General features: G+C 35.5%; 1 protein-coding gene across 13 annotated transcripts in view; it reads left to right on the top strand.

The window, feature by feature from the left end:
* The window catches only part of LOC103720599 (ubiquitin carboxyl-terminal hydrolase 12-like), a 36,673-nt gene that overhangs the window by 8,390 nt on the left and 9,154 nt on the right, over positions 1-19,129 (top strand). For 9 of the 13 annotated variants that reach the window (XR_606200.4, XR_606201.4, XR_606199.4 and 6 more), the window contains exons 9-21: positions 294-392; positions 7,069-7,178; positions 12,451-12,525; positions 14,663-14,741; positions 14,853-14,999; positions 15,076-15,156; positions 15,261-15,380; positions 16,595-16,717; positions 18,050-18,127; positions 18,278-18,366; positions 18,461-18,569; positions 18,713-18,781; positions 18,868-18,978. Coding sequence is in view for 7 of the 13 variants with exons in the window: in XM_039126038.1 (XP_038981966.1) it covers positions 294-392; positions 7,069-7,178; positions 12,451-12,525; positions 14,663-14,741; positions 14,853-14,999; positions 15,076-15,156; positions 15,261-15,380; positions 16,595-16,717; positions 18,050-18,127; positions 18,278-18,366; positions 18,461-18,569; positions 18,713-18,781; positions 18,868-18,978 (1,290 nt within the window). In the remaining 6 variants the exon portion in view is untranslated. Of the gene's footprint in view, positions 1-293; positions 393-7,068; positions 7,179-12,450; positions 12,526-14,662; positions 15,000-15,075; positions 15,157-15,260; positions 15,381-16,594; positions 16,718-18,049; positions 18,128-18,277; positions 18,367-18,460; positions 18,570-18,712; positions 18,782-18,867; positions 18,979-19,129 lie in introns of all 13 variants that reach the window. The other 4 variants (XR_606197.4, XR_606198.4, XM_008810377.4 and 1 more) reach the window with 1 other exon arrangement.

The following is a 19,129-nucleotide window of genomic DNA, read 5'->3' as shown; positions in this document are numbered from 1 at the left end:
TAATTTGAGCTTTATTTTCTTAGGCATCACTTTTTATCAAACTTTAAACTCATCTGATGGCCATGTTGAACAAGACGTCATATATGATTACCAATGCTCCAAAAATGGCAATCATTTTAGTATATAGTAGATGTCACTTTGCAATTTGCCTTGGAACATTGCAAAATTTTGGCATAATAGAAAATAAAAATATATTGCTTGACTCCATGAAAAACATGTCCTTTTGTCTTTTCAAGCATAGTTGAGCAGGACAGTCTGCTTAAAGAGGAATCTATATTTTCTGATTATTTCAGGATGCGAAGAAGGGGGTTTTGTTTATTGATTTTCCCCCTGTTTTGCAACTCCAGCTAAAGCGCTTTGAATATGACTTCATGAGGGATACAATGGTAAAGGTTGGTATTGCTGGAAAGTACTTTATCATCTCTACATGTGGTTACTTGCCTTTTAGTTCATATCTGTCTAGTGCCCTTGTTTCTTTTAGTTTTACCGAACAGTTCACTATAATTGTGTTCTGACTTTGAAAGAAAATAGTTATTCTTTATGTTGCTTTAGATTTTGCTAATTGTCCTGCATGCTTATTTTCCTTTCAAACATCATAGAAGGCAACCTTTTTAAGCTAGCACTTCTACTCACTCTTTATATTGTGCATCTGTAATGTAATCTTGGAATTTGTGCTCTTTTTACTCTTTTGTTTGGTGAGGTTAGCTTATTTCACTTGCCATTCTTAGCTTTTGTCTCATCTGCTTTGAATGGTTTATGGGATTGTAACTGATCTTGGTGGTTAAGGTTGTTAATTGGGTCTGCGGCTAGGAAGCAAATAGATCTATCATCTACAGGCAAGCAGGTGTACTAGATTTCCAATTTAGTAAGATGCCATTTTAATATTTGATTTTATTTATCAACTACAACCTATTATACAAAATTTGGAACCTTAATTGTGGAGAGCAGATAAAGGTTATTGGATTGGAAGCATTAGTTGATTTTTCAAGTAGTAAGGTTACTATTGTGTGCATGGTATTCTCTATGTTGTCAGTTTATGACTGGCCTGTTTATGACTTGTCTGTTTTGACATTCTAGTGCCATGTCAATGCTTGCATCCAACCTGATATTAGCCTAAGCAGCCTGAGAGGAAAGCGTTCTCAAGAATGATGAAGACTTTTGTTAGTAGATCAGTGATTGTTATTCCAAGTTTTGGGAGCATGAATGTTTGCATATTATAGGTTTAAAGGTAATGAATAGTGTGTAGATATGTTGTTTAGGTTTGAAGGAAATGGATAGAGCAGTTGTGAGCAGTTGTGAGCAAATGGCTTGGAGATCAGACAACAACGAACATGATTTATGATAGATGGTGGAGAAAGACTGATAACCTGATGTTTGGGATATGGGGAGAATCTGTTTAAAGTTTGCCTGCTTCAATGTTTATAGATCACAGAGTAGAGGGAATAACATTGTGAGATTCTAATCAGAAAAGTGACATGAATAGATTTTTTTTTTTTTTAAAGTTATTGTTTCTCAATTGCTTACAATCAAGTGAATAAAGAGCATGAGTGAGAGAGATGTTTGGTGAGGTGATATGTTGGTGGTTACTGATTTCCGACTTTTGGGAGAACTCTTGTAAATAAGAAAATAAAGGAAGGGAATATTCACTAGTTCATGCTTGTTCCTCAAATAGTTGGAACAAGGCTTGATGGTTATGGTTATTGAGTATAAGTTTTAAAACCTCAAATAGTTGGACAAGGCTGGATGGTTATCGTTGTAGAGAGTAGTTTCTAAAATTTGGATATGTAAGGGAAGTTTTTCTCCCAACTTTTGGAACCTTGTAACGTGGGGTACTTACACAGCTACCTTGGCTTATTCGAGCTTATGGTTATCATTTCTTAAGTTTAGCCAGCAAAGCACCCCCTGTTTGCAAGTTGTCACTTAGCAGACCTCGAACAACTTCCTTTTGGGCTTCCTAAGGCAGGTCAGGCTTGGATCATCTTTTTGTGTAGGACAACTATTGAGTGGTTTAGGCTTGCAAGTTGCAAACCTTTATCTAGTTTTCCTCCATCTTTTAATTAAGTGTACATTTGGCTGAGTCAGTTTTATTGTTTTAACTTGAATAAGACGATAAATTAATATTATCATGTAACTTGTTATGAAAAATGTCCTCGAACTAGTGATCCTTTTACAATTACACTGAAACATATTCTTAAACAAATACACTGCTTTTTCCATACATTTTTTGTTTATTCGATTTGTTTTTCGTTTCTTGCTTTTATATATATATGTATATATATTTTGTATCCATTAAGGAGCTTGCCTTAGCACCATGAAACATTGTTGCACCTTGCATTGGTAGCTGTGAGGTTTTCGAAAGCATTGTGGTGTGCAAGTTGTTGAGGCAATGCAAATTGCATATACAATTTGCAGGTGCACATGTGGGCGACTATATTAAGAATATTTGAAAGGCAATAAAATTCCTAAAAACAGGTAAAGATAAGTGAAAAATCAGAAATAAATAAATTAAATTCAGAAAAATAAAAAAATTTAAGAATACAAGTTTGCTTTATTTGATATACGATCTTGATATGTCATGACATGTTAACCCTAAAAATACCAAATTTTTTCTATAAATATGCTCAAATATTAGATATCCTAATGCAGGGAATAAATCTAATGATCTGTCAAACAATGAAAAATATAAGAAAGTAGTAGTGATGCACGCATTATAGCTAGATTTTATGTAGCTATTCAAAATGACTAGATTTTGAATTCCATGGGACGGGGACATCCTAGTTTTTCCACAAAATGGGATGCTCCATTGTCCCACCCTATCCCTATTGAGCATCCTGTTAGGTACCCTCTATCTCTCTCCTTTCTCTTTTTTTTTTTGTTTCTTTTTCTCTTTTTTGCTTTCTCCATTCTTTCTTTCCTTTCTTTTTGTTCTTCCTCTTTACTTTTTTTCTTTTCTTTTTCTTCCTTCTTTTCCTTCTTCCTTCTTTCCTTCCATCCATTCTTTTTCTCTCCCTTCTTGGCTTTCTTTCCTTTCTTCCTTCTTTCTTTCTTTTCTTTCCTTTTCTTCTCCCTTTCTTCCTTACTTTCTTTTTCTTGTTCTTTTATTCCTTTTTCAACCTTTTCTTTTCCTTTCTTTCATTTCCTCTTTCTTCTTCTTTCCCTATGTTTCGAAGTACTGTTCCCATCCTAGTTGCCACTTTCTGACAAGAATGGGACAATCAATATGCTCCCTGTCCCATAGGGATTAAAACCCTGTAATATACATTGCATATGCTTTCTAAGATAGTAATCTTCAGAAAGGCACTCAAAAGTTAAACTTGTTCCTTAGTAAATGAATTATCAAACAAACAGCTATTATTATTACAATTCATATACTTCAAGGTCACATATGCAAGCGATTTGGGCCTATGCAGCTTCCCGATGGCTCACTATGTGGCCAACCCCTACTCGATGCAATCACCAGCAAAAAATCCGGTCGGGTTTGGATTATATGCAATACCAACTGGGTTATAAATGCCTCTACGTCAGTCTTGGGCTTGAGACTTGCTAGGCCATTGAATTAGCCCAGAATCAGGTCTAGTTTGGGTTATGCCATGCCAATGTGATTATAAATGGTTTTACTTCAGACTTGGGCTTGATACTTGATAGACCATCATGGGTTGGGAAAACCCCTAAAGCTCACCACAAGACCCTAGTCAAGGCTTAGTTTGGATGGCTAGGAAGGCCTTGTAATTCATGTATAAGAGGGACAAAAAAAGTAACTGGAGTAGAAAACATATTCATGATTCATCACCTTTTTGGCCAGTCCAGTAAAATTTCCTCCTCTCTCTGTGTACTTATTGGATGTCCAACCCTGGATCCTCTTTACTTGGCCGAATGTGCATAACTAACAAGGGAAGCACTAATTGGGTTGGTTGTTAAGAGTAGTTAAGAGTAATTGGGTTGGTTGTTAAGACATAGGGCCACAACTTCTGGATCTGGCTCCATCTTGTAAATCACATTACGGAGCAATCAGAAGTTGTCATCCATATCGATTCCAGATACACTGTACTGGAATCGAGGGTTCAGGTAGTATGCTGCAGATAGAGTTCGTTATTATCTGAGTAAAATTATACAAGTATAGGAGCAGTCTAATTTTTAATATTCTTGCTAATCTGCTGGATGCAAGTCCCTGCCCATCTAGTAATCCTACCGCCGCTCAATAATGTCGATGTACTTCTGGACATATGCTAGATCTACTTCGATGATCTGAGTCTTTGCCTCCATTATGTGATACAGGAGGCCCATCTGGGGGTATCTCTCGTTGTCCACGGTCCGAAGTATTTCATACAATGGTCTGATAGCTTTCACTATCACAATGGCTCGCTGCCAGAATGTTTGTCTTGTCTTCAAGTCCTCGATACTGTTTTCTTTAGTGCCGATCCTCGCATATCTACTTTTCTGCCGCTTGGAACTGACAAACATTCTAACATAGGGCTGCTTTTTTCTCAAGAAGGTTATCAAGTGCAACGTAGTTGGTAGCAAACCGTGTGACTCCTGGTCTCAAGATCTCTGTTGCATAGGTCCTCATTAGAGAAAGGACCCACGTGTGATAATAAATATATATGGTGATGGTTTGGGCTGTCTCCACTAACTGCTGCATCCGACGAATCTTCGCAATGTTCATCAACATGAGGTCGATATAATGTGCAACACACATGGTTCAGAAAATATGTGGCCGCCGCTCCATCAAGATCTCCTCGACGGTCTTATATTGTAGCTCAGTATTAGTGATGCTTGTATGACATTCTTCTCTTCTACTTGATTAATCACCTCCATCAGTTTGAGGATATACGCGGCGTCATGCACCTGATCAGAAGCATCAACCGACTTGTGGAAGAAAGTCTTTGTATCATAGTATATCAAAGTTGATGATGCTCCGTCTGGTAGGACCGATTCAACCTCACACCTCACAGTTAATCCATATATGGGTCATTTGCTTTTGTAGGAGGCAATTCATTTTTCTAGCTCCTTATTACTGTCAAGAAGCTCACCGTAGATATCCTTCGGACCTGGAGGATCTACATAGGGACCGACAACTTGTATGACGGAAATGGCAAACCTGTAGTATATATTGTCTGCCACATTCGCTGCGATGTGGCTGAAGTGGAACTAGAATCCAATAGCTCGCCGCATATACTTCTTATTCTTTTTCAGCATTGAGTCAATCCTCTGCTTCTTCGAATCTCTATTACCGGTGGAATCTCTCTGGATGATTTTTTTCTACTACCAAAAGTCTCCAGCATAGTTGCAATCTGGCCACCGTCTCTGTTGATGGCCTTTCTGATTGAGGTGGTCCTTCTAAATTCTGGATCTGGCTTGCTGCTTGCAGAACCAGTGCTCGACTCGTAGGAGGGCCCTAATCGAGTTTTGTGCTTGGCCACCTCATTCTGCTGCCACTGATCATTCAGGCTCGCCTGCATGGCAGCTTGAATCTGTGCCTTGTCATCTAGAACGGACACCTCGTTTGACTTCCTGGAGTGATAGAAAGGTGGCTCTGCCGCTCGACGGTCCATCTTTGCCTTTTTCTTGGCAATTATTTTCTTCACTACTCTGAAATCAGCAAAGTGCTTCTTTATCAACTGCCGAACCTTTTGTTGGCATTTTTGGCACATAGTTAAATATCATAAATTCAAAAAAAAAATGATTTCTACCTCAGAAATTACTTCTGAATTATGTAATACGTACTACTAATTTTTCATATCTTTTGGTATTATTTATATATTTTTAATTATTTTTTGAATTTAAAAATAATTTTTAAATATTAATATTTTAAAAAATTAAGTATTGTAGAGTGGATTAGACCAGATTGGATTGCATTTCCTATGGTTTTTTCAATTTCTTTCAAAGTGTTTTAAAATATAAAAGAAATGTGAATGTTGAAATATGTGTTAATCATAAAGTTGATGAGCGGAGAATAAAAAGCCATATATAACAAGAAGTCTAGTTTCCACCAATATATGCCCATATGTATGGCATGTCAAGATATTCATATTCTATCTATCAATTCAATTATCTTTTTGGTGGAATGTTTTAGAAAAAATACAGGAAAACTTTAACACGTGGCTGTAAAAGGCAAAAAATAATGCCTCTTATTTGTTAACTCTATGAACTCATCGGGACCCATTGACAAAAATTAATTAAAAAGTTACAAGTTCAAATAATTTATAGAAAATGGATTTAGACATGTTTATCGTGTAAATAGTATAATTGAGTTAGATCCTGTGATCTGATGGAACTTGTAATGGATACATGGATCTAAATCTTGTGTCGTCATCTGTTCCTGGTCAAAAAATGTGATCCGGATTGTTTGGTGCCACTGCAAGTCAGATTGTAGTGTCCAAATCATGAATTTTAATATGTCATCATCAATGATATAATCATATGAGGTACTCGTGCCCTGCTGTTGTGGGTATTGAACTTTGTGAATTATTAGTGAATGAAATAAGAAGGTTTGCAGGCCCTTTTCTTCTGTTTCTTTCTTTCTTCTGTTCTTCTGATTCTTCTTCTTCCTTCTTTAATTATCTCCTCTTCTATTTATAATTTCCCCCATTACTGTGACAGAGTTTCTGCTGTAGTCCATTAGATCCCTTTGAAATTAAGATCTGAATATAAATTTGAAGTTTAATTTTTGTTTACGAAGGTAGAAAAGTACAAAAATAGCGGTTTTGTTCATAATTAACTTATATCTGAATCAACTGCTCTTTTATATATTCTCGTGCAATCTTCAATCTTCTTTAAGGCTATGGCAGATTGATTGATTTAAATTAATGACGAGAATCTGCTAAACCCTGTGAAATAGTTTTTCTATCTGCGACTTTTTAGCCTAGAATATACACTCAGGTGAAGATCTAGGATTGATTCTTCATGGTGATTCAGTTGATAAAATGCTCTTTTTCTCCATTTTCTAAACATTGAAAATCTGGCCTATTATATATCAGACAGCGATTTTGAGCTTTTATCTTGCTGCTGATTATTTTTTCATGGAAATGAAAATATGCCTCTTTCTGTGTATAATCCATCACTATGCAGATAAATGACCGCTATGAGTTCCCCCTACAACTAGACCTTGACAGAGACAATGGCAAATATCTTTCTCCAGAAGCTGACAGGAGAGTTCGCAACCTTTATACTCTTCATAGGTAATATTTATTAGGAATTTTCATTTATTTAAAGTGAACATTGGACTTATGCATTTTTTAGTTAGACTTGTTTTCTATCTTATATGGTTTCTAGTTGTTGGAAATATTGTTGATGAAATTTAAATGGTGATGATCATGATATTTCTTCTTGCTGGCGCAGTCAAGTTGGGCTTGTGGTATGTGCATTAGCATGCTGATATTTACACAACTAAACAAATAACTACACTAAACACAAACATAAATACATCCCAATCTATTTCATGATATATTATCATAACTTAGAATAAAAGAGTTCTACTCTATATTGCAGTGAATATGTTATCATCCTCCCACATGTTTGACATGCATGGTTGTGATGGAGATTTAAAGTTGTTGTTACCAAGGACTTACAAATTGTGTCATGAACCTATACCAGTAACTGTCTGTTGTACAGTGTTAGCAGAGGCCCGGCATTTGCTGGCTCAGAGGAGCAAAAGGAAAAAATATACCAGTTGGTTTGTGGGTCTCTGTGGGTTGTGATGGGCATATGGGGTGGGTTTAGCTGGCCGAACCGTCCTAAATAGTTTAATGTATTTTGCCTATGAAGTAAATCTTTTCCTTCTCTTTTTTCATGATCATATCCAACTTCATTGGTCTAGTGGCTTGGTCTTAAAGTAACTGGCCTAAAATTGCATGTGATATTTCATCAATCTTTATACTAAAACAAGTTGGAATCTAGCATTTTCTCAACATATTACTGCATTATTTCCATTTGTCATAACTTATCATACGTCATCCTAATTATGCACTCTTTTTAACTTATTTTCTAAGAGTTATTTTTTTTATTGCTATAGGATCGAGCATCTATTGGATGCTGTAAATTCATTTGTGCACTTATTTTATTTGCACATTTGTATGTTTGTCAACTTATACAACAGTGATTTTTAATGGTATGAGCTTGTGAAAGCATATGACGAGACTACCTCTTTGTGGACTCAAGGCCCTGTTGATAACTGGTTCTCAAACTAGTGCTTTCTCTCTAGTGCTGGACTGTTGTATGCATAATCCTGTCTAATACTCTTCTTTTTGAATTTCGCTAACATATAATTTTTCTTTCAATTTTTTTTACGTGAAAGGATTCATACAAGCTTCTGCTAATATTTTTAAGTTGATTAATTGGATGATTCTGCATTGAGTTAACATAGAGATCTTCAACTTGAGATTGGCTGATCATCACTGAATGTAGTTTTTGTTCCCACAGTTATTGAAGTTATATCTTCAACCTGCCTTCTGGGGAATTAAGTTATAGTTGCTCTTGTGGCTAATGGTTTTGAATAAAATGAATCAAAAGATTCAAAACTATAGTATGCCTGAGGATATAATAGGATATCTTTTAGATAAAAGATGGGCATTGTTAACCTTTTCAAAAATAAAAAATAAAGAGAAAAACATAGGCAATGCATAAAAATGCTATATCCATGCTCAGATAATAGGAGATACTTTAGATGAAAGATGAGCATAGGTAATATTTTCAAAAATTGCTGTCTCGGTACCGGACCCGTATCGGTACCATACTAGCACTGTTAGTACGGTATGGTACGGGGCCTTTTCAGCGTATCGAGGGTCGTTACACCATACGTACCGGATACTGGTACCGAACTGGTACGGTACGCCATGTACTGCTTGGTTTGGGCCGGTACGGCAAACCATGGTGCATAGAAATGCTAAGTCCATACTTGGAAGACAACCAACGAAATATTGGATGAGTTGGAACTAACCATTTTGGTGATTTTATGATAGGAAATTTCATTTTATTGAGAGGCAAGGATAATAGGGTCTCTTTTCTAAAAAGCAGCTTTGGCAGTACGAGTGACAGAAATTATGTTATGCGTAACTTAAAAAAAATTTGCTACTTTTGCAACTTATGTCCATCTGAGCATGCCTATAATAAATCTTAGAAAGGCCTTGTAAACTGATTGTTTATGTGTGATTTTGTAGTTCCTCTAACAGAATCATACTTTTTAGGTAGTGAAAGAGGCATATGTTGGAGTTGCCAATGAAATTAGAAAGATACTTTGCATGATCTAATGTTTGAATAGTAATATCCTATGTTGACGAGGATGATGATCATCTTTTTTGAGAAATATTTGGCTGATGATATTAATATTCATGTGCTATTGTGCTCGCATTTCAGAATAGTTTAACCCATTAATTTACTATATGATATATTATGAAATTATAACTTTTCTTTTTCGCCTTTTCCCTGAAAAAGATCTGCAAAAATGATTGTAAATATAGCTTACCTAATTAGTGTAATTATAGATGATGTACAAACTTTAATTACAGAAATATAATTTTAACTTACATTTTCTTTCAGTTATACATCCTTGTATTCTATATCTATATCTTGATATTTTTTAAAAAATAATTCTAAGGGTGTATTTGTGTCACCATATTACATCCATGTACTCATTGACCTCAGTGTAAGCCTACTGCATAGACGCTTAAGTATTAAAGCTACTTAAAGCTGCTAAATGTTCAAATGGCTAAAAAATCGGTTTACACACTAATGTGTTCGCGGTTCCTTGTGTATGCACGCTTTTGCTTATTTTGTGGTCCTCATTTCCAAACATACAATGCTGTCTAGGGGAAACATTCACACATAATTTAGAGGTGATGCGGGACAAACAAATTGGAGTTTAACCTTTATTTTGTCCATGCATGAAACTAAGACCCACAAGTTAGACAGTATTCTCAAATTAGTACCTCTAGTGGAGTTTGGTATAGATTTCTCAAAGTTGGATCTAACCCAATTGGACCAAAAAGATCCGATTCAGGTTGACAGAAATTAGTTAAAAATATTTGGATCTAGCACCAAATACCTATACTTGATATGGACTCAACCTGAAAGGAGACCTGGGCTGACCCGAACCCACCAATTGATCGGTCAATCTTTTGGTCTGAATCTTAGGCCTGAAGTGAGTTCTGGGCCCCAGCCTGCTCAATCCACCTGCAGCAATACATATTATTTTTGAAAATTCTTTTTATGTTTCTATTATAAGTGAATGAATTCTGTCATCCTTGTTTTTGTAGTTTTTCTTATGGTACTGTTTGTGCTATGGAGCATGGGTTTATATGATCCATTATAAAATAGGTGTTAATGATTTAGCATGGTTTTGGTTATGGAGCATGTGGATATTAGTTCTTTCATGGAGGCAAGATAAATAATTTCTTATTGCACGAGGTGTTTTCATCCTCCCCCTTTCTCTCTCTGTCTTCACCTTTTTTTAAAAAAAATTAAATCTACTAAAAGGTACTTACCTATCTCCACATATAAAAGAAAGTGGTAAAGAAAGAGAACAATGATCGATAGAACTGCTAAACATATTTGAGATGTGGCAAATACTAACTTAAACATCTCACTTGTGAGTGGTGCGACCATTTTACATGTTGGAGATATGTGAGCCCATTTTATTAAGGTACCTTGAAGCTTGAAAAGCTTACTAACAGTGACGTAGATAGCACAAATACTTCAAATCACATGTCGGGTCCATATCGAATACCAATACTCGTTGGGTAGTTCTTGGATATGGGTTTAAAAGGTGTACTAACGGCGGATGCCAATTTTGGAGTCTATGATGTTAATATTAACATATAAAGTATGGGTTTGGGTTTATGGATTTGAATGATAGCTAAATGATGAGCTTAAAAAGTTGATGTTATTGTATGAAGTATAGTCTATGTTATTGCGATTGCATACCATACTTTTATATTTTTTTCCATGCATATATGTACATATATGTATGTTGTGTATGTATGCATATATAACGTTATGCAGGGATATATGTATAAGATATATATATGTATTGATGTATCCTAGCAGTATCATATCCTAGTTTTCCAAGATTTGCTGTATTGATGTATCTGTATTGTGTCATATTCATGTCCATGCTTCATGGATAGCGAGGTGAGATATTTTTGGTTGCTTCTGAGACTTTTGAAGTGAAGAGTGTTCATGATGCTAATTTCCTTAGTAGATAAGAGGTATTTGCTGCTTAATATTCTTGTATAATATCCCCTCATATCTGTCATTATTCACTACTAACAAGGTATATTGTTGGTATGACGAAGATGTCCTCTCCAAAGATTCTTTTGCATTCCATTTCTGTCCTCTCAAATCTGAACTTTTTTACAGCTGTTATGCTATGGATGACTCCTATTCTTTAGCTCTTGGTAGATACAACTGGTGCTGTGGGGATTTTTTTGAGCCTTACTCCTCCAACCAGCCATGCTTTCTATAACTAATCAAATAAAAAATTAGCGGCTTTTGTGCCTTGAACTACCACCATATTTTCACCTAGACTTATTTGTTGAATTGCCTTACCTCTGCCTTGAGCCTTCCAAAGCACTATATAGAAATATAATATTGGTATTTTCATGTATTAATATGTAGTTTGATATGGCTACTGGTGGAGGAAAACATGTATTTAAGTGCTTGAAAGTCAAGATTTGAAAAATCTTTAATGATCAGGGAATATTGTGAACCACTTGTGATGATTATACCCATATCAACAAGTAGTTGGCAAGTGTCATGTTGATGATGTTGTTAGGCACTTGGAACACATTGATAATAAAGGATATGCTATTAATGGATGCTCTTATTATTGTTTCCCATGTTCTAAATCCTAATATGAATGTTTTTTTTCAATTTTGATACATTAGGGCCAAATCATTTTCGAATATGTGGTTGTTTTGTGGAAGAATATCACTGGGCACTGCATATGAGCAACTCTGAACCAAAAGTAGCATCCAAGTAACATTAAATAAATTTTTTTTTCAAAATATATCTTATTTTGCTTATGTATGAACTCTAATACCATGGTAATGCATGACCATCACTTTTTTTCTCTTAAAAAGATTTATTTTAGGGTTTTGGTGTGGGATGCTGGATTGAAATCTTTCTACCTATGGCTGGTATTAGGATTATGCAATTAACTTCTTGTATTCATATGGCAAGTTCTGGTGAATTTCAATGCTATGAAAAATCTTGTGATCTTTTATGTTCTTTCACTAATTGTAACTTATAAGCATTTTTCTATTGGTATGTCCAAGATTTGGTGGCTGAGCAGCTTCTAATTTGAAATATGCTGTTGTCAAAATGAGTTCTGATAACCTCTACCACTTAGGTCAATGTCATGAGGGTCAACTTCATGTGGCTTTTCCCATAAATTTTATAATGTGGCTTATTTTTTGAATATATATTACTGCTTCTTTTGTTTACTTTTGCATGCAGTGTGCTCGTCCATAGTGGTGGGGTTCATGGTGGACATTACTATGCTTTTATCCGACCAACTCTTTCTGATCAGTGGTATGTAGCTTGCACTCGTTTCTTCTTCTTCTTCTTCTTTCAATTGCTTTTCTTCATATACTGGAAATTTTTTCAGGCGTCCTCAAACTTTCTGCACATTCCTGGAAAGTCTCCAAAGGGGCCACATGTTATGTAGTTGCAAATTTCATGGTCAATGTGTTATGTTTGTTATAATAATATGAATGCCTTGGAGTCTGGCCAAGTGAGGGTGCCCTCTGAACTCTTTGACACGAGGCCTTATCTTATTTTAACAATAAGAACCCTCACAGGCCCTGTACCATTTAAATATCCAAGAGATAGATAGAGAGAGAGAAGAGTCTGCCAACATGTTATATATTTACTATAATGGTGTGAAGGCCTGGTCCGGCCAAGTGAAGATGGTCTCTGAAATCTTTGATGAGAGACCTTGTTTTAATAACAAGAACCCTCAAGGCTCTGTATTTCCTTAGTATCAGAGAGAGAAAGAATTTCAACTCAAGAGCCTTGTTTAGTTTTGTGATGCCTCCTGTAACATATTATTTTTTGGTGACATATTATTAAAAATATAAACCTGGAGGCATGGAGCTCACATCCCCTATGCGTTGCCATTTGAAGGCCTTGAATTCAGCTTCATGTGGCCTACTGGAGAAATCATAGCTATCCATGCCCATTACCTACTTATGTTCATGGCATGTGACAAATACTAGTTTAGACATACACATTTGGCGGAGGCTGAAGTCCAATCCATTTATCTCAAAGGCACATGTCCTCCAACAGTTGTGGGGCAGAAAAATATCTGATTTCATTGTCTTAGTAGATGTCACATTCAGTCTATTTGGTGTTGATTTTGCTTTTTCAAAAGTCATTTTCAAAAGATAATTTTATTTAAGTAATTAGAAGTACTTGTTGATATTATATATATATATATATATATATATATATATATATATATATATATATATGATATTTCATAATCAGAGGACAAACTACCTTTTATGGATGAGCTTAATAAATTTGAAAGGTATAGGACAATTTCACAAAAAAGAATCTAGAAGTTATTTTTAGCTTCTCCTAAAAGTGTGTTTTCGACTTCCTGCTTCTTGTAGAAACATTCTCAAATGATATTACCACACTCATTTTTTGTAGAGTACTTTAAAAGTTGCAAAAGATCTTTTAAGCAGCACCAAATACATCCTGTGTCAGTTGTAGCTGTACAGTAATAGGCCACCATATGAGCTGTTTGATTAACTTCTGTAATTCTATAAATAATATGCATATGCTAAGCAGAGAATCATTCTTATCCAATCAAAACATGTTGAAGAATGGCCTTGACCAGGAATATTGATGTTTCTCATAGGAGTTGGGAGTCTACTCCACTTTAAGCTGATGTATGTGCATCTTGTCCACAAAATTTAACTTTTATAGCAGTAGTTTGGTCTTCAGTGCAGGTCTTGAACATACTCAATTTTTTCAAAAAGGTATAAGGCTCCAAGTTATCAGGGATGGTATTCTTTCTGAACTGTTAGGTTTTCAGCAACCATGTTTAGGATGTTCTTGAACACCATTTTAGGTAACATCAAAATGGGATGGCATTTCCAGCCCCATACCTTTTCAATGAAGAAACATCACCGGTACCTGGTGTGGGATGCCAAAACCGGTCTACCGACCATACTGGTTGTGTACTGACAGTCCCAGGAGTTGATATATACTGGTTCCTTCTCTATGTTTTCTTATCTGTTTTGGTCCATCCTGAGTGTGCCGATGCTATACTTTTATAGTTCCAGTATCTTAAACCTTGCTCTTGAATAATCATTTCCTTTGTTGTGTTTTACCAGTTATGCAGCCTCACTATTTTAGTAGAAGTAAGTGCATGGATGAAGATGTTCTTGGGGACCAACCAGCATATATTATTGACAATAGTTCTTACATTTTTGCCTTGGATTTCTTTTCTCTGTGTGTGTGTAACACCTAGGTCTGTTTTGTGATGTGTTTGATCATGAGTAGCCTTTCTATTCATATATATATATATATATATATATATATATTCAGTACTGTCTTTTATGTGCATCTTTCTTATTTGTTTGATTATAGAATAAATTTCTAACAGCGGGGAGTTGTTTTAAGTCGATACAACAATTTAAAATTAATCTATTTTCAGGTTTAAATTTGATGATGAGCGAGTAACAAAAGAAGACATGAAAAGGGCATTAGAGGAACAATATGGTGGTGAAGAAGAGGTTTATATAATGCAATGGGAACAATATCAAGCATTCACTTTATTTCCTCTTTGTTTCACATCTTCTGACCCTTCTCTTTTGTCTATTTTACTGCCTACTTGTGTCCTACAGTTACCTCAGACAAATCCTGGCTTCAATAATACTCCATTTAAATTTACAAAGTATTCAAATGCGTATATGCTTGTATATATTCGTGAGAGTGACAAGGAGAAAATAATATGCAATGTGGATGAGAAAGACATAGCTGAACACCTTAGAGTAAGGCATTTGCTGAATATTTTTAGTCATTGGATGCTGAATATCAGTTGAGACTTAAATAAGTACCATTCTTCAGATAAGATTGAAGAAAGAACAAGAAGAGAAGGAGCAGAAGAAAAAGGAGAAAGCTGAGGCTCACCTTTATACTATCATAAAGGTCTTTACATGAGTTCTCTCCTCATTGAGTTGAGACTGAATTTCTAGGTGTCTCTGCTTCCCTCTCCAGGAGATTTTACTATGTTTTTTTTTTGGTGCGTCCAGGTGGCTCGAGATGAGGATTTGGCAGAACAAATTGGAACTGAGATATATTTTGATCTTGTGGATCATGACAAAGTCCGCAGTTTTCGTATCCAGAAACAGTTGCCTTTCAACCATTTCAAGGTAATGTTTGTCAACCTAGTCTGTGATATGAAGTTTCAAAATGCTGTATATGTAAGATGCCTCAGTTCTATCATTTTCTTATCTTTATTAATTAGTTTTCTTTTCTTATTTGAAAGTTTTAATCTGTCAGTGTATTTGGTTTACTGCCATGCGTTTCCATGTGCTGCATGGTTGTATGGGAAAGTAGTTAGCAAAAGTTCATTATTTTTCTTGATTTTGTTTTCCTTCTGTGAAGTTTCCATTAATATACTGCTGTTTAAGGCTGAAGTTTCCACTTGAACTCATTGACTTTAGGGTCAGTGTATTTTAGATGCTTCCCTCCTTTCTGGCCAGTTCTAGCCAAATTTCTTTGAAGCTGAACAATTTAGATCTTGGACAATACTGAGAGAATAGGAAAGACACAAGCCATTTTTGCATGTAAATTTTTATTGTTATCTATTAGTGAAATAGGATATGTCAACTTTGTTATCTAGTGTGCTCTAAAATGGTTCAGCAGTGGAACAAAGACGGGCAATGTCAGATTTAGATGAAACTATTGTTCTCATCTTGATTATTTAGAAGAATATCTGTTGTCATGATTTCGAAAAGTGATATCCCGCATTGTGACCCAAAAATGGTCAAACTTCAAAGACTAAATCAATCTTGTCTTCTCCATTGGCTAGAAAATGGTAACTAAGGTTTCATATCTCGTTACCGAACCCTATACATGTACCATCCTGGTACAGAGTTGGTACACCCGATACGGAGGTTGATTTAGCGTATTGGCAGTCAATATGCCTCTTGTACTGCATACCATTCGATACCAATATGGTACGGTGCACCTAATACCAACCAGTACAGGGTACCATGATGGTAACCTCTCTTTTCATTTTCAGCTTCTTGGACAGAAGCAACATATGGACACAATGCCTTGTTATCAACAAAATGAAAACATTCTACCATTGTAAGATTTTTTTTATTATGTAAAATATCCTCCATGGGTCAATCTTAACTACTACTCATGTTAGGCTGGCATTCTTTTCACCTCTTATTATAGGACCACTCTATTGGCTTTGTTGGGTGTAACTTAATCCTCCTGCAATATGCAAATATTTGGTGCCAGCATCTCCCGTGTATTTGTTAAAGCATTACTATGCATTCAGTATAGCAGCATTATCATTATTGAAAATTTTCTTGGTGTATTGCTAGTTTTTGAATAACAAAGGGATCTACAGGAGGAGGTCGCCAAAGAATTTGGTATCCCAGTTCAATTTCAGCGTTTCTGGCTATGGGCTAAGCGGCAGAACCATACGTACCGTCCCAACCGGCCTTTGATGCCTCAAGAGGAAATACAGTCTGTGAGTAAATTTTCTTCGACCACTAGTAGTTAATTATTTCTCATTCTATAATGATAGTCATGCTTTCAATTTATGACTTTGCCATAGTTTTTGCTTCTGATTTTTATGGAGTCCAATTAAAAAAAAAGCTGTATGAATTATACATGACATTGTTGGGATATGGTCCATATATTCTATGCATGTTTAATAGCCATCATGATGCTGTAGTTACACGTATACTTCTATTATGCTAATTACCTGAAACCAGACCATGACTGTCATGTTAAATGTGGTGTCTTGAATATGACGTACATTTTCATTGGACTCTGGGCTTGAGAATCGAGGTACAGGCTTTTCCAATATGTATTGCATGTTGCTTATAAATCATGCCTTTCATAACCTGACTCTATTTAAACTGTTTTACAATGAGGATGCTTCTTTTCACTTACTTGGAATCAAGGTTTGCCGAATCAGTAGTGGGACCTGTATGTCGATCGGCTGGCACTACGGTACGATATAGTACGGATCTATATTGTGCTGTTTTGGGATGTACCACCTTTTTCTCTCAATTTTGAACTAAAGTAGGCAAATGATTCACTGACTTCGCTTAAGAAGTCAGCAAACATTTGTCGATTTCATTTTTTGCCAACTTAAAATGAAGCAAGCAAATGGTTTGCTGACTTTGTTTAAGCGAAGTTGAGACATTATCGGACCTAAATGAAAAGAACCAAGTAAGTAATTCAAACTACTTAGATAGAACTGGACATACTTGTCAAACTTAATCCATCCTGTATAGAATGGGCTGTTAGCATATTTCTTGTTTTAGAACTATTTGAATTTGCTTGACAATTTCTCACCTTCCTTTCTTGCTGAAGTTACTATAACATTTCCTAAGCAATCATGCTCATTTGATGCTTGCCATATGGTTTTAATTAACTTTTTGGTTATAACTTGCTCTTTTGCATGAGGATGTTTTAGCTGTTATTTTCTTAATTAAATTTCTTTTTCTAATACTGTTTTGTGTGTGTGATGATGCCGGTTTTAATTTGTCCGCTAATTACATGTTCATTCATCTACTGATACGATTTCATGCTCTATAGGTGATTTAATGTCTCAATTTTGGATTTAGTGGACCTGGCACTATTTTTCAAGCTAATCGTAATATTATTGAATCACATAATGTCACACGGCAGTCTATTTATATGCTAAGCATTGCTTTCTGGAATAGTTCTTTGGGGATTCGTTTTATTTCCTATCCATGTGAATTTTGCATATCTATTGATGTGGTTACACTTTGTATCATGCATTTCTTTTTTTGAAATACTGGGTTAATGCTACACTGTCACTTTGTAGGTCGGACAGCTAAGGGAGATATCGAACAAGGCACATAATGCAGAACTGAGGCTCTTCTTGGAAGTAGAGCTTGGACTGGTAATAGTTATTTCACAGATTTGCTGCAATTAAACACTTGGTTTAGTCTTAAGTCAAGTCTCTGAATTTCTCGTTTTCTATGTCATAAGTTGTCATGCTAACAATAGATTTATGTGCTTAACATGATGGGTGTCATTGTTGATAATTTAGGATCTTCGCCCTCTTCCTCCGCCAGATAAGACCAAGGAGGATATACTGCTCTTTTTCAAACTTTATGACCCTGAAAAAGAAGAGCTGCGGTATTTGTTGGTTTCTGTTATAACTCATGTTCTTTGTAATCTTTTGTTACAAACTTCGATGTAATATCTTAATTTTTCTTGTAAATGAATGTAGATATGTGGGAAGGCTCTTTGTGAAGGCTTTCGGTAAGCCGTCTGAGATTCTGTCAAAATTGAATGAAATGGCTGGTTTCCCCCAAAATGAACAAATTGAACTTTATGAGGTTGGCTTTAATTTTTTGTCTTGAGCTGTTTCGTAGTATTCCTGTTTTGTCCCTAAGAAATTTGTCCTTGTTTCATGTCCAAGTTTGTGGCTCTTATAATTATTCTATTGAAATGTTCTGATCATTTCTTTAATAATGGTTAGGAGATCAAGTTTGAACCAAGTGTGATGTGTGAACACATTGATAAGAGGATCCCATTTCGATCTAGCCAGGTATCTGATGCATGATTTTTTATTAGTATGGCTATGGCATATCTTGTTCTATAGTATTGGTTATTACCATACCCTTTTTTTAACAGCTTGAAGATGGGGACATCATTTGCTACGAAAAATCTTCTATGCTAGATAGTGAAGACCAGTATCGTTATCCAGATGTTCCTACTTTTCTGGAATATGTTCATAATCGACAGGTATATGTCTGATGCGATTTTTTATGCTATTTATAATTCTTCTGTCTTTCTAAGACTTGATTCCAAATATGCTCTTGTTTCTTGCATGAGTAATCATTTTTCTTCAGATCAGTTTTTTCCTCTTTTCTTTCTAGTATTATATATCTTTCCA

The sequence above is a fragment of the Phoenix dactylifera genome, chromosome 4 (genome assembly GCF_009389715.1).
Source record: "Phoenix dactylifera cultivar Barhee BC4 chromosome 4, palm_55x_up_171113_PBpolish2nd_filt_p, whole genome shotgun sequence".
NCBI classification, from domain to species: domain Eukaryota; kingdom Viridiplantae; phylum Streptophyta; class Magnoliopsida; order Arecales; family Arecaceae; genus Phoenix; species Phoenix dactylifera.
Note: the sequence above shows the minus strand (reverse complement) of the source record. Positions and strands in the feature narration are given on the sequence as shown.